General features: G+C 42.3%; 1 protein-coding gene across 3 annotated transcripts in view; it reads left to right on the forward strand.

Moving 5' to 3' along the window:
* Window positions 1-16,656, forward strand: part of itga11a (integrin, alpha 11a) — an 80,524-nt gene that overhangs the window by 48,559 nt on the left and 15,309 nt on the right. For all 3 annotated transcript variants that reach the window (XM_080773777.1, XM_080773778.1, XM_080773779.1), the window contains 5 exons: window positions 7,918-8,121; window positions 9,131-9,261; window positions 9,673-9,839; window positions 13,794-13,933; window positions 16,420-16,530. In XM_080773777.1, the coding sequence (XP_080629903.1) occupies window positions 7,918-8,121; window positions 9,131-9,261; window positions 9,673-9,839; window positions 13,794-13,933; window positions 16,420-16,530 (753 nt within the window). The remainder of the gene's footprint in view (window positions 1-7,917; window positions 8,122-9,130; window positions 9,262-9,672; window positions 9,840-13,793; window positions 13,934-16,419; window positions 16,531-16,656) is intronic.

Here is a 16,656-nt window from a genome sequence, read left to right on the forward strand (position 1 = left end):
AAAAATAGCAGATCTACAAGCTCATAGCGCTATGAGCTTGTAGGTCTGCTATTTTCTGAAAAATCATGAAAATGTGCTGCAAATCCTTAAAGATATATTCTCCCAGAGCAAATGTTTTTAACTGAAATCTTTGCTTCTGGAGGGGGAGTCCCTGGAACAACATATTTTCAGATGGGGGTGATGGGGCCAAATGTAGTTAATTCTGGGTGTGTTTGACATGAAAAAGGTTGAACACCTGCACTGACATAGAAACATGAGGTTTTTCAGAAAACGGTCAGGATTTAGAACATTTGTAGAATGGTCTTCAGGTCCAAATGGGTTAACACATTGAAGTGTTGCAGACAGACTGATTGAACACAGAGCAGATTGAAATGGGAAACCGGTCGGCCGACGCCAGAACGCACACTTCACTTCATAATAGATGTGTTCGATGAAGTCAGCAGGAAAATATTCACTAGCTTCAAAAGTCATTTTCCAGCATTAAGACATTTGGTAGGGAATAAATAAAGCCTCTGTGAAAGTCTTATAGTTAAAGAGTGGAAATTATAGTATTATAATGGCTTATTTTCTATGGAATTCATGAAGACTTCAAGAAGTCGGACGAGTCAACTTTTCACAGCCGTTTGGTGTGTCGTCGTCCTCATCGTCCCCCCCGCCACCCCCCACACAATCAGAAGAATTCATGGATATTTCTTTGTTTTCGTCGCATTGCTGAACCAATGCATTTGACAACCGGCTGTGCAGAGACTGCGTTCCCTATATGGAGAGACACAAGGGAGACTCTTTGTGTCTCCATAGAGATCCACTGCTGATCATGAAGGTTTTGGCTTTAGGAATGTGACAAAAATGAGTAATGGACATTTTGGGGGTGGGCTATCCGTTTCATATGCATCGTCACACACAGTGGTATATATGCTGCGTTTCAGACGGTTGGAATTGGGTCGTACGCACAAGGCCACATTCAAGAACAACACATGGTGATACATCAACTTAGAAATAGTCATCTAGGATCATAACGTCTCGCAGTAGACACTGTAGAGTGTCTACACAATGCTATCTAAGTTACATAAGTTGAGCCTTTGCATACATCTGTGAGATCGTCGAGGCTATTCTGTATTTAGGTCCGACGTCATTTTGTAGTCCGGTGTTATGTCCGGGTCATTTTGTAGTCCTACGTTACGTCCGGGTCATTTTGTAGTCCTACAAGTCCAAGTGGCACCAGCTCCCGTCCGCTTCTCATTGTAAATACAATATCTAAACGCGTTAATCTTTTTACAATGGCGTTATTTTTCTGAAAGAAATCCATTAAGGGTTAAAATGGGTCTTAATGCTTCCAACTTGAGTAGAATTATTAATGTTCTGTGCAAGTGTCCATGACAAAGAAAATATATGATGTGGAGACAATAAAGACTATTATTATCATTATTATTGAAGGTGGTAACAGTCAATTTGCTCAGTACAATATTTCGGGGGCATATTTAGAATGTGTGCAGGGTTGAGTATGTTGAATCTAGTTTGCATTAATGATGATTTATTTAGGGTCCTGCAGCTAGTCTTAGTGGAGAAGACAGGCTTAGGAATAGGGATGTTTTTAGTTATGTCAGGTTTAGTGTTGTTTAGTTTGTTTATGTTATGTCTGTCTGGGTATATGTTTTACGTTTTTGGGGGGGGGAACTTTGACCCTACACTTCACCATTTGGTATATATAGCAGTATCGATATGGCCTACTTTGAATACAAAACATGACTTCTCTAAGCACCTCTCTTTTCTATCTTTTTCTTCTTTCTATCTTTCTTTATGCCCAAAACCAGCTTACCCATCCTCTACCAATCTAGTATATGGCTAATATACCAAACAGAGGTGTGCGAGTGGGAGGGGATACCTTGAGATTCACTAGTTGGAACACAGGGGGCATGAATGGACCAGTTAAAAGGGGACGCATTCTCTCACACTTGAAGCACCTTCAAACTGAGATAGCTTTCTTACAAGAGACACACCTGACCAAGAAAGATCATAATAGATTAAAAGCACACTGGGTTGGTCAAATTTATCACTCCAACTTTGATTCAAAGACAAGGGGCACTGCCATTCTAATCCACAAAAAGATCCAATTTACCCCAAAAGATATTATTACTGACCCCTTTGGCCGCTTTGTTATGGTCTCAGGATGTCTTTGTAACACCCCGGTACTTCTAGTTAACATATATGCACCCAACTGGGATGACGAGGCCTTTATGAATAAGGTAATCTCGTTATTACCTGATTTGAACTCCTATCGTTTGATCCTCGGTGGCGACTTAAATTGTACAATCAACCAGTCTCTCGATAGATCTAGTTCAAAGAGAAGACCCCTCACTAAAATGGCTAAAACAATATCAGCATTTATGAACTTAATGGGTTGCGTTGACCCATGGCGATTCCAATTCCCAAATAAAAAAAGTTTTTCCTTTTTTTCTAATGTCCACAAATCGTTTACTAGGATTGATTACTTCTTTATTGATAAACTCCTCCTACCCTCAGTCAAGAATACTGAATACTCGGCAATTGTTATTTCAGACCATGCCCCCTTACTGCTTGACTTAAACTTCTCAAATTTGCATAAGCCATGTCCTCCTTGGAGACTAAGTCCTCTACTTTTAAACGATCCCAACTTTTGCTCATTCATTTCAAATCAAATTGATGATTTTATTTTAAATAATAAATCAGATTCTGTATCCCCATCTTTATTATGGGAAACCTTGAAAGCTGTAATAAGAGGCGAAATAATATCTTATTGTTCAAAGCATAATAAACTAAAAAGACAACAACAGAACCACTTATTGGAACGTATCACAAAACTTGACAACGAATATTCAGCCTCTCCCTCACCTGAGCTTTACAAAGACAGGTTAAATGCACAAATGCAGTATAACTTACTCACTACAGAGGAAACAGAGAAACTTTTACTGCGCTCACGAGGTCTTATCTACGAACACGGAGAGAAAGCCAGTCGCTTATTAGCACACCAACTTAAGAAGGAGATTGCATCAAGAAACATCTCACAAATTAAGACACCATCCAACGCATGTACAGTTATTCCTTTAGAGATTAATGACACATTTAAAAACTTTTACTCTAATTTATACTCTTCTGAATCTCCAGCGGACAATACAGACATGCTGAACTTTCTTGGGGATCTCCGGTTTCCGATTCTTCATCCCACAAAGCGTGAATCTATAGAACAACCATTACAATTGAGTGAGATAATAGACTCTATTTCAGAAATGCAAAATGGTAAATCCCCTGGCCCAGACGGTTACCCAATTGAATTCTATAAACTATTTTCCAATAAATTGGCTCCACTTCTACTAGACATGACTGTTGACTCTCTGAACCAGGGGTCCCTTCCACAAACACTCACAGAAGCATCAATCTCCCTCATTTTGAAACCAGACAAAGACCCATTGAACTGTAACTCATATCGCCCCATTTCGCTCCTAAATACAGACTATAAAATCCTCGCAAAAACCTTAACATCACGGTTAGAGATAGTGGTCCCAGACATCATTTCAACCGACCAAACAGGCTTCATCAGGGACCGCCACTCCGCTTCTAATATCCGCCGCCTCCTCAATGTCATTCACTCCCCCGCATCCTTGGTGACCCCGGAGGTCGTGGTCTCCCTGGACGCGGAGAAGGCATTTGATAGGGTGGAGTGGGGCTACCTACTAGAGATCCTCAAGAACTTTGGCTTTGGTCCCATCTTCATATCGTTGATTTCACTCCTTTATTCATCGCCTAAGGCCTCAGTGGTCACAAACGGGACGAAATCCCAGATGTTCACTCTCTCAAGAGGCTGTAGACAGGGCTGCCCCGCAAGTCCCCTACTCTTCGCACTCGCAATTGAGCCCCTTTCAATCGCACTCAAATCACCAGCCTTTATACAAGGCATTCAGAGATGGGGAACAGAATATAAACTTTCGCTATACGCTGATGATCTACTGCTATACCTATCTGATCCAGTTTGTAATGTCCCAAAGATCATCGAACTCCTGAACAGATTTGGCTCTTTTTCAGGATATAAGTTAAACTTTAATAAAAGTGAGTGCTTCCCAGTGAATTGCCTGGCTCGTCAAATACCCAACGATTCCCTACCCTTTCGAGTAACAGAAATAGGTTTCCGCTATCTTGGAATTCACATCCGTAAGACTACAAACTCCCTGTTTACGGATAATTTACTACCTCTTGTTGACAAACTTAAACAGGACCTAGAGAGATGGAAGACCATGAATATATCCTTGGCGGGAAGAGTGAATAGTATAAAGATGAATGTTCTACCCCGTTTTGTGTACTTGTTTCAAGCATTGCCAATATTTATACCTGTGTATTTTTTCCGTAATCTGGACAAACTCATGTTATCATTTATATGGGGAGATAAATCTCAGAGAATTAAGAAAGAAACCCTACAAAGATCCAGACCTGACGGGGGACTCGCCCTTCCCAACTTTAAGTACTATTACTGGGCTGCTAATATATCCAAGTTGGTCAGTTGGGTTCACAATCCTGATTTGGACTGGTGCCAAAACGAAGCCAGTTCATGCTTGGGCACATCTTTATTGGCTCTTATCACATCCAACCTACCCATTTCCCAGAACCGCTATACCTCCAACCCTATTGTTAGGAACACCTTGAAAATATGGTCCCAATTCAGATCCTCTTTCAACCTCAGAGAACTTTCTCCCTATAGCCCGATACGTAATAACCACCTGTTCACCCCCGCACTGTCAGACCCAACTTACTCTCTATGGTCTAGATCAGGACTCGTTAGACTGGAGGATCTCTACGTCAACGACATTTTTGCTAACTTCAGGCAACTATCATCTAAATTCAATCTACCTAACTCTCATTTGTTTAGATATTTCCAGATCCGCCACTTCGCCCAGTCACATAATCCTTCTTTTCCTAACATCTCTCCCAAATCTGGAACTGAATCCATCTTAGATGCCCCGTTGCAAAAAAAAGGCCTTCTGTCTTATATTTATAACATTATCTCTAATTTAAGGACCACTTCTCTTAATACAACCAAATCAGGCTGGGAAGGGGAACTAGGTGAAACCATAACAGATGAGACGTGGAGTAACGCCCTCACTCAGGTAAATAGTAGTACCTCATGTGCCAGGCTAAACCTAATCCAACTTAAAGTTCTGCACCGCTCTCACTACTGCAAAGCTAAACTAGCTAGAATGTATACCAGTGTTGACGACAAGTGTGATAGATGCCACATATCCCCAGCTAACTTAACACACATGTTCTGGTCATGCTCCCAATTAACACAATATTGGACTGTTATATTTCGATCCTTATCAGAAATGTTTAGTATATCCTTACTCCCCTGTCCTGAAGTGGCAATCTTTGGTGTACTTCCAAAAAATATTAAGTGTAACAAAAAGGTTCATAACTGTATAGCCTTTCTATCACTACTCGCTCGAAGGAGAATCCTCCTAGAATGGAAATCCCCACTCCCCCCTAAACCAGACCATTGGCTGAAAGATACCATGCTATTCCTGAATCTCGAAAAAATTAAATTCGATCTACGTTGCTCTCCAGGAGGATTCACCTCCTCCTGGGGTCCGACAATAACCTATCTGGAGAATCTCTCAAGTCTGCTGATCGTCCCATAGACCAATGGTTATAAACCATGTTGTTCCCCTCCTACTCCGCACACCAACCCCACTCCTTATACTTCCGTCTATTTTTCTCTCTTTTCTACTTCTCATATATCCCTGCTGGCTATTACTACTAATTACCCTATTGAAATAAATGTATATAAAAAGGCGTCAAAGTTCCAAGTGGGAGGGTGGGGGGTCGTTACTCGTCCTGTCTCTTGTTCCGTTTCGTTTAGTCTAATTTTTGTTTTGTCTCAGTGTCAGTTTTGTGACCAAACCAACTTAAAAACAACTCTGTCCATGTACTACCAGAACTGTCCTGTTCCCTGTCTGTTCTCTGTATTTGTATGTAAAAATAGAAAAAGAAGCATGACATATGTACTACATTACTTCCTGTCTATAACCCTATTCTATGCTCAATAAAAAACTCTAAAATTGAAATTGAATGATGATTTATTTGACACAATGTAATAAAATGGTGATATAGTATTCCGTGTGGGGCAGACGGACTGTCACAGCCAGATTTGGGAGAGCAGCAGCTGTGTTGTTGCGAGGAAAGCGGTAAAATTAGACTTTTGTGGTTGTTTTCGTCTCAGATTTAGTCCGACGGAGCGTCACGGTATACTGTAACTCTATGGAGACACAAAAGCGACAAAAAAGTAGGACCCGGAAGTATCTCTGGAGGGGGCGCTCACGTCACGGCTAAAACACTGAATAGATAGTGCTACGGACTAAGATGGAGTCTGAAGATGTGGGTTTTCAGACTACAGCTGACTATACAATAGGCTGTTTTTGCCAAAGATTATCACAACCATGATTGTATAATCTTTAGCCAACATAGCCAGTCATATAGGATAGTCATTAGTTCTATCTGGCTATGCGAGAGGCTTCTAGATTCAGGACGATTTGTTGAGAGTGAGAGTATTAATGAACTGCTTGGCCATCGGAGGTCATATTGCTATATACTGTCGGAGGGGGGCGTGTCTGATCAAGGCTATATTGAATCGAACAACTTAAAAACTGTCTGGGATGCACAAAGAGGAGTATAATTATGTTAAAATGACCTCAGAAGTGTTGAAGTTCCCCTTTAAGCCTGATAGCAAAACAAAACAACTAGTCTGGCAGCCGAGGTGGAGGGGTGGGAAATTTGGTATATAGTCTTTTTTATTGGCCTAAAATATTGTCTATATACATACATTCATGAATTCACTTGCTGACCGCCTGAAAGTATTGGGCTTTTTTTTTATGGGGGTTTCTTGTGACCCTACTATTAACATCCTATGGCAGGCAAAAATGTCAAACTTTCCTTTTGCTTTAAAGGTCAAATAACATGCATTTTAAAACGGCTTTTAATATTTAATATCATATTGTCTATGTCCCTCAAAGTTATTCCTAATGGTTTGAGCCTCAATCACCACTCTGATATAACCAGTCATTTCTTTCTGGACTTAGTAAAATACCTGTAAATACATCTAGTTATGGTATATATGTATGGTCAGCAATGTTCCTCCAACCATATGTTTCAAATTAAGTCCTGGCTGCGCGCTCTCTCTCTGTCTCTCTCTCTCTCTCAGTCTCTCTCTCTCTCTGTCCCTCTCTCTCCCTCTCCCTCTCTCTCCCTCTCTCTCTCTCCCTCTCTCTCCCTCTCTCTCTCCCTCTCTCTCTCTCTTTGTCACACATACAGTGCCGCGGCACCACCTCCGTCCGGTAGCTGAGAAGCAGAGTCTCTAGTACTTCCTTAAATCAACTCCCTTTCCGAATATTATATTCAACTGAAAAAACAAGTGAGCTCACGTTTCGTCTGCTGACGGAGTCATAAATTGTGCAGTATTGGGACAGCGAGAGGAGAGTAGAGTGGTTGATATGCATGGCTAATAATGACGGGGCTCACTTCTCTCTTTCATTAGAATACCGTCCGGACGAGTCATACCTTTGCCCTCTCATTCTTTTCCAGATGGTTAATTTTCGTGCACATTTCACGGGATACTTTCCATGTGACCTCACCATAACCACACAAAGAGTGGCTACTGCAAACTAGAGTCAAAATAATGTTCAAAATAACTAAACAGAAACTGCTCGAATGGGGCAAAAACAAAAAAAAACTAATTTAGCTTTAAGGAAGGGCAGAGTTCACCTTCACACCATGACCACTTCAATCCGGTGTCCCACAGGGCTCTACGCTTGATTCCCTCCTTTCTTCAAATCTCTTCACCAAAAACATCTCTCCACTGACAATAAACCAAACTCTTTGCCCTTCTCTCTCTCTCCTCAGAACCGGTTCATCCTGGAGGGGGCGCTAGAGATCCATAACGGCGGGCAGAACGCACGCTTCGGTTCGGCCCTCGCCCCGGTTCCCGACCTGAACGGAGACGGGTTCAACGACCTGCTGGTCGGAGCGCCCCTAGAGGACGAACACAGAGGGGCCATCTACGTGTTCTTCAGCCAGCACAACCGAATACTACGCAAATATAAACAGGTAAAACTACACAATACTACGCAAATATAAACAGGTAAAACTACACAACCGAATGCAAATATAAACAGGTAAAACTACACAATACTACGCAAATATAAACAGGTAAAACTACACAACCGAATGCAAATATAAACAGGTAAAATAACACAATACTACGCAAATATAAACAGGTAAAACTACACAACCGAATACTACAAAAATATAAACGGGTAAAACTACACAACCGAATACTAAAAGGGTTAGGCTTATGTCTTTTTCATAAATTGCTTTGGACATAAACTTAGTTAAACATGCAGAGTGACACATTAGGCATTAGGCCACTACTTTACCTGGATAACATCATCTTTTCGTTTTGACATGAAATAATAATCCTGTACTGTGTAGCGTTTGGTTTCATTAGCACGATCGTGACAAAATAGCCTACAGCTGCTGCTGCCCACAGACAGAGCATACATGAACGGTAAAGACACCAAAGATTGGACAGTGCTACGCAACATGGAAGTGACACTGACTCGAAACCATTTATAAATCAGTCAGTGAACGGACGAGTCAACTTTTCACAGCCGTTTGGTGTGTCGTCGTCCTCATCGTCCCCCCCGCCACCCCCCACACAATCAGAAGCATTTTCAAAGAGACGAGTAGGATACAAAGGAAGCCTGAAAGAGAATAGCAGCAGTGGACCTGGTCTTCATGTCTCTATGTGTCTCTATGTGTCTATTTCTTCATGTCTCTATGTCTCTCTATGTCTCTCTATGTGTCTCTATGTCTCCTCAGAGGATAGCAGCAGTGGACCTGGTCTTCATGTCTCTATGTGTCTCTATGTCTTCATGTCTCTATGTCTTCATGTCTCCTCAGAGAATAGCAGCAGTGGACCTGGTCTTCATGTCTCTATGTGTCTCTATGTCTTCATGTCTCTATGTCTTCATGTCTCCTCAGAGAATAGCAGCAGTGGACCTGGTCTTCATGTATCTATGCGTCTTCATGTCTCTATGTCTTCATGTCTCCTCAGAGGATAGCAGCAGTGGACCTGGCTCCAGGCCTGCAGTACTTTGGCCGTAGCATCCATGGCAACATGGACATGGATGACGACGGGTTGGTGGACCTGGCGGTGGGTTCGCTGGGTGCAGCCGTTCTCCTCTGGTGGGTGTTTTACCGTTAAACAGTTATTATACTTTACATTTTTAAAATTTTGCTCATTTCATAGTCAACTCAGGCTTTTGTGAAGATGTGAACACCCCAGACAGTTTTTAAGTTGCTCGATTCAGACCATGATAGATTCATCGAAAACACCCATACTTTTTTGCTGGTGACTGATATTGTCCTTCTAATTATTAGAAGAAAAAAAATAAAAATAATTAAAAAAGCACAGCCCCTCACCTATTAGAATCTAATAGGTGAGGGGTCTGTGTTTTTTTAATTACTTTTTTCATTTATTTTTAATTATTGTTTTGGAAAATAACCTCCAGAAGAGACAAAAAAAAGCTAAAATAACGATTACTTATATTATTACTTGGAAAAGGTTTATTCTTTGAACTGTGTTTTCATGCTCAGGTCACGCAGTGTCGTGCGGATCCACGCCAACGTCCGCTTCGAGCCGGACAAGATCAACATGTTCGTGAAGGACTGTCGACGAGGTGGGAAAGACGTCACGTGTATGTCAGCCATCGTGTGCCTCAACGCCACCGCCAAGACCGCAATTCCTCCTACGCAGGAAATAGGTAATGTCACCACCAAGACCGCCATCCTATCCTCACAGGAAATAGGTTGGCTAACCAAAGACACCGGGCCACACGCACAAAGGCTTACAATTTACAAGTTAGGCATTTAACAGACGCTCTTAATCCAGAGCGATTAAGCAATAACAAAAGCATGTCATAAATCACATATATAAAAAGTAGTTATCATGAATCATTTATAAACTAAGAACATAACAATGGAGTGTCTATGTAAACTATACATACTATACTATATTATAAATTATATTATACATGTGTAAGCATTACTTTTGACAGTGCAGAAACATAATTGCCTTCAACGACCATCATCACCTGGGCACAGACACACACAGCTCCCCTCTACAGTCACAGACACACACAGCTCCCCTCTACAGTGACAGACACACACAGCTCCCCTCTACAGTCACAGACACACACAGCTCCCCTCTACAGTGCTCTACTACTGAAAGTGACTATAATTTCTCTCAAAAAGCACTTGAATATGATGGAATATGACTAAAGCTCACATTTCACATCACACACTAGCCCCCCGATTTTTTTATTTCAATGAATCGATTCATATAGTCGGGATTAATATCGATATATATATATCGATATACGATATATCATTACATGCCTAATCATGAGTAAGTGATACAAATTTATCCTAATAATACATTAAAATCATCTAAGTATATAGCTTGCTGATTAGCAGAAATGGAAATTGAAAAATAAAATGTGAAGATATTTTTTAAATATATTTTCGTGAAGGTCAGCTTCCTTACTCGGATTTCGTGAGGTGTAGTTCCTGACAGTACAGTACAATAGTACAATAGAGAAGAGATCAAAGTCATTTTGTGTGTACATAATTATGTGTCACTCCAACCTAGCCTCGTGAAACCCAGGCGTTTTTATTTCCAGGGAGGGAAAAAAAAGTCTGGGACCGAGTCCACTTCAATTCGGCATAGACTAGCGCAAACGTCGATCACTCTCTGCTGATTTCTGATCGTCTTTGTTAAATTTACGCACACGCGCGCACACACGTACACACGTACACACACTCCTCTCTCTCTGTCGCTCTAATTCATTATTCTCATGTCGCGCAGCTGCATCTAGTTTCTCCCGGCGGATCCTGCCGGGAGCTGCCTATGCCATAATGCCATAGAAAGCATAGGTGGACCCCAGGCTACTCCAACCTCACACAAGCTCCTATAGGTCGAACCAAAATACATTTTAGTTGGCTAAATCAACTATAGATTCAGTCGGCTAAAATCTTAGTCTAGTCAACTAAAACATTTCAGATGACTAAAATATGTTTCATCCCATAAATGCAAGCTCCTTACAAATGGGGTCAGCACTTTAAAGGGAAATAAACTGACTTTCCAACGGTATAAAAGGTTATTGCTAAGAAAATGGTTACGATAATCTACCAAATTTCAAACAAACTCATCCCACACATACACATACACATACAATGGCAGTTATAGTTTTAAAACATTAGACAATAAATAGGCTTACGTTTCACTTCACTGTCTGGGGATAAGAGATCAAGAGATCAAGAGATTAAGAGATCAAAGAGGGATTTATCTGTCACACTATCAAGGAACACAAAAACGATGTGCAGGGGTGTGTTCACCTTTTGACCCTGCTCTGTCTCTATCAAATCCACAGACAGACATGCAAGCAGACACAAACAGACAGACAGACACGGTGAGAGGACACCTGGAGACAGAGACAGACAGACAGACAGTACTAAGGGGGCTTATCTGGTTGTAAACTGTGGAACACATTCATTAGATTTTCCTCTCGCTGTCATTCGTGTCTGGCTGTTGTAATGTGCGGCAGATGTGCACTAGTGCTGTGTGTGAGTTGAGATGACCCTACATGCTGTTCTGCAGAAGTTCTGCTTTCTGTCTGCAGTCTCAGTGGCTTTGGGATGACATCATTAGCTATGGACCGCTGAGCCATGGCCCAGGCACATCATTAGCTATTTGAGGTGCAACGAGGACAATCGAGAGCAGTTCATCACACACTCTCTCTAAATAAACACATTTAGAACATCCAGAGGACCAGAGTTTCTCATTTAGAACATCCAGTAGGACCAGAGTTTCTCATTTAGAACATCCAGAGGACCAGAGTTTCTCATTTAGAACATCCAGTAGGACCAGAGTTTCTCATTTAGAACATCCAGTAGGACCAGAGTTTCTCATTTAGAACATCCAGAGGACCAGAGTTTCTCATTTAGAACATCCAGTAGGACCAGAGTTTCTCATTTAGAACATCCAGTAGGACCAGAGTTTCTCATTTAGAACATCCAGTAGGACCAGAGTTTCTCATTTAGAACATCCAGTAGGACCAGAGTTTCTCATTTAGAACATCCAGTAGGACCAGAGTTTCTCATTTAGAACATCCAGTAGGACCAGAGTTTCTCATTTAGAACATCCAGTAGGACCAGAGAGATGTCGGTTGATATGGCTGATAAAAGGTCTGTTTTTGTACGGAACACATTTCTCCGTCTACACAACATATGGAACTTCATTCTTTCAGATACTTAATTCAATCACAGATCTACACAGATCACATAACTAAATAATGCTGACTTCACGGCTAGAGCCGTTTGAAGTGACACAGTAATCGCTGGCAGATTCCTGTTTGTTACACATTTCTTGTCATATTTCCAGAGTATTATAAAATGCAGTATAATGCCAAACAGGCTGTTACCACACACAGCCAATAGTCAATAAGTCTGGAATCCATTGCACATGCACAGAATGTTTACAAATGAACAACACATTGACTGAATAATAGGATCTTTACAGATTGTGATCCTCAACGAACCTTGCAGGCTAACATAATGTCATTTAGATTGTGTCATATCTTTTCACACAACTAACTAAACCATAGAGGAGAATAATGTTCTCTAAAGCAAACTTGTAGAGTAGTGAAAACCGTGTCATCAAAGCATCAGATGAAGAAACGCAGGCAGAGAGATGAGCTGACGGTCTCATCGGAGTTGTATTCATTGAAAACAAACACAGAGAGCTTCCCGCGGCCATGGGTGGCCCACAGGAACACACAGCAACGCTGACCACCTCAGCGGCCAGCCTGCTAGAGACTAGGTTAACATTGCAGTAACGAGACAAAATATACTTTCACATCAAACAGACTGTATGTATGTATATAAACAGTATGTATACGTAAACAGTATGTTTGTATGTAAACAGTATATGTATGTATGTATGTATGTATGTATGTAAACAGACTTTACATACAGATCAACACATTTCTGACAGATCGCTGTCTCACTGTGTGTTCTGTTTCACACCTGAAGTGAGCTTCAAAGGGTTAATAATAATAATAATAATTAATTATTAATCAAAGGGTTAGAACAATTGAATTCTGTATACAGGGTACTTGGCTGAGAAGCTCTATAGTGAAGGAAGACCCTCAGACCGAGCTCTGACTAGACAATGTTTCTCCACACAAAATCTCCTTAGCAGTCGAATAGACACAGTGACCAAAATGTATAATTATTATTGACATAGAATATTGCAAATATGGACTATCCACGAGACCACAATTGCAAATGATGTAGACAGATGGCAGGTCATTATGGATCTAGCTTTATAGCATTCTATTGTTTATAGTTTCAATGTACAGATACTGTTATATACGTATACCAGCTCAGTGGCCTTGTGGTTAGAATGTCCGGCATTGTCCGCCCTGAAACTGGGAGGTTGGGGTTCGATTCCCAACCTCCAAGTCAAGACATTGACTTTGACTTTGATACTGATGATAGGTTGTTGGTGTATTACCATGTGTTGCTCTGGATTAAGAGTGTCTGATAAATGCCTACATGGTGTCATTGATGTCATGTCTCTACTGTCCACTATAGCGATGATGTCATGCCTCTACTGTCCACTATAGTGATGTCATGCCTCTACTGTCCCACTATAGCGATCAGATTCAACATGTCGACGGGGGAGCGTCGCTTCAACCCTCGAGCCGTCATGGACAACCCTGAGAAACTCCTGCTTCAGAACCGGACTCTGTACCCTGGGGAGGAGATCTGTGAACACATCTACTTCCATGTCATAGTGAGTAGAGACTCTGTACCCTGGGGAGGAGATCTGTGAACACGTCTACTTCCATGTCATAGTGAGTAGAGACTCTGTACCCTGGGGAGGAGATCTGTGAACACGTCTACTTCCACGTCATAGTGAGTAGAGACTCTGTACCCTGGGGAGGAGATCTGTGAACATGTCTACTTCCATGTCATAGTGAGTAGAGACTCTGTACCCTGGGGAGGAGACCTGTGAACACGTCTACTTCCATGTCATAGTGAGTAGAGACTCTGTACCCTGGGGAGGAGATCTGTGAACACGTCTACTTCCATGTCATAGTGAGTAGAGACTCTGTACCCTGGGGAGGAGATCTGTGAACATGTCTACTTCCATGTCATAGTGAGTAGAGACTCTGTACCCTGGGGAGGAGATCTGTGAACATGTCTACTTCCACGTCATAGTGAGTAGAGACTCTGTACCCTGGGGGAGGAGATCTGTGAACACGCCTACTCCCATGTCATAGTGAGTAGAGACTCTGTACCCTGGGGAGGAGATCTGTGAACACGTCTACTGTACTTCCATGTCATAGTGAGTAGAGACTCTGTACCCTGGGGAGGAGATCTGTGAACACGTCTACTCCCATGTCATAGTGAGTAGAGACTCTGTACCCTGGGGAGGAGATCTGTGAACACGTGTACTTCCATGTCATAGTGAGTAGAGACTCTGTACCCTGGGGAGGAGATCTGTGAACCCGTCTACTTCCATGTCATAGTGAGTAGAGACTCTGTACCCCGGGGAGGAGATCTGTGAGCACGTCTACTTCCATGTCATAGTGAGTAGAGACTCTGTACCCTGGGGAGGAGATCTGTGAACACGTCTACTTCCATGTCATAGTGAGTAGAGACTCTGTGCCCTGGGGAGGAGATCTGTGAACATGTCTACTTCCATGTCATAGTGAGTAGAGACTCTGTACCTCGGGGAGGAGATCTGTGAACCCGTCTACTTCCATGTCATAGTGAGTAGAGACTCTGTACCCCGGGGAGGAGATCTGTGAGCACGTCTACTTCCATGTCATAGTGAGTAGAGACTCTGTACCCTGGGGAGGAGATCTGTGAACACGTCTACTTCCATGTCATAGTGAGTAGAGACTCTGTACCCTGGGGAGGAGATCTGTGAACACGTCTACTCCCATGTCATAGTGAGTAGAGACTCTGTACCCTGGGGAGGAGATCTGTGAACACGTGTACTTCCATGTCATAGTGAGTAGAGACTCTGTACCCTGGGGAGGAGATCTGTGAACCCGTCTACTTCCATGTCATAGTGAGTAGAGACTCTGTACCCCGGGGAGGAGATCTGTGAGCACGTCTACTTCCATGTCATAGTGAGTAGAGACTCTGTACCCTGGGGAGGAGATCTGTGAACACGTCTACTTCCATGTCATAGTGAGTAGAGACTCTGTGCCCTGGGGAGGAGATCTGTGAACATGTCTACTTCCATGTCATAGTGAGTAGAGACTCTGTACCTCGGGGAGGAGATCTGTGAACCCGTCTACTTCCATGTCATAGTGAGTAGAGACTCTGTACCCCGGGGAGGAGATCTGTGAGCACGTCTACTTCCATGTCATAGTGAGTAGAGACTCTGTACCCTGGGGAGGAGATCTGTGAACACGTCTACTTCCATGTCATAGTGAGTAGAGACTCTGTACCCCGGGGAGGAGATCTGTGAGCACGTCTACTTCCATGTCATAGTGAGTAGAGACTCTGTACCCTGGGGAGGAGATCTGTGAACACGTCTACCTCCATGTCATAGTGAGTAGAGACTCTGTACCCTGGGGAGGAGATCTGTGAACCCGTCTACTTCCATGTCATAGTGAGTAGAGACTCTGTACCCCGGGGAGGAGATCTGTGAGCACGTCTACTTCCATGTCATAGTGAGTAGAGACTCTGTACCCTGGGGAGGAGATCTGTGAACACGTCTACTTCCATGTCATAGTGAGTAGAGACTCTGTACCCTGGGGAGGAGATCTGTGAACACGTCTACTTCCATGTCATAGTGAGTAGAGACTCTGTGCCCTGGGGAGGAGATCTGTGAACACGTCTATTTCCACGTCATAGTGAGTTCATGATGGGGCAAAGAATTAATAAATATATATATGTTTTGTCAATTATAACTTCATACTCATTTATATTTTTCATTTCATTCTTGCTTTGTAAATGAACAGTTTTGCAACATTACATGATTGACATAGACATGACTCACATGCTGATTGGCTACAGTACGCTCCAAAATGATGAAAATAAGTACTTGTCTTGCATATTTAGTTGTTCTATAACTTAGCCATTGAATTCTCACAGATGTGCACCCAGATATTGTATTCTATAAATATACCCCCCCCCCCCCCCACCCAAAATGTGTTTGGTACCCCTAAGAAATCATTTATTTTAGGTTATTTAATCTATTAAATAATAGGTTATTTAATCATGATAATGATTAATCATGCACAACGCCGCCCCCTACAGGAGACCACAGACTACGTGCGTCCCATCGTGTTTTCGGTCCAAGTGGGGGTGCAGGACGCTGAGAATGGACCGATGCTGGACGACAGCTGGCCCACCGCCTTCAGCACTGAGGTATGCATGCATGCACACACGCACGCACACACACATGCATGCATGCACGCACACACACACTGTCATGAGGACAAAGATTGACATACCTCCTCTTCAATTCATTGAAGTTGTCACTTTGATTTGATT

The sequence above is a fragment of the Protomyctophum bolini genome (genome assembly GCF_963924005.1).
Source record: "Protomyctophum bolini genome assembly, chromosome: 1".
Lineage (NCBI taxonomy): Eukaryota > Metazoa > Chordata > Actinopteri > Myctophiformes > Myctophidae > Protomyctophum > Protomyctophum bolini.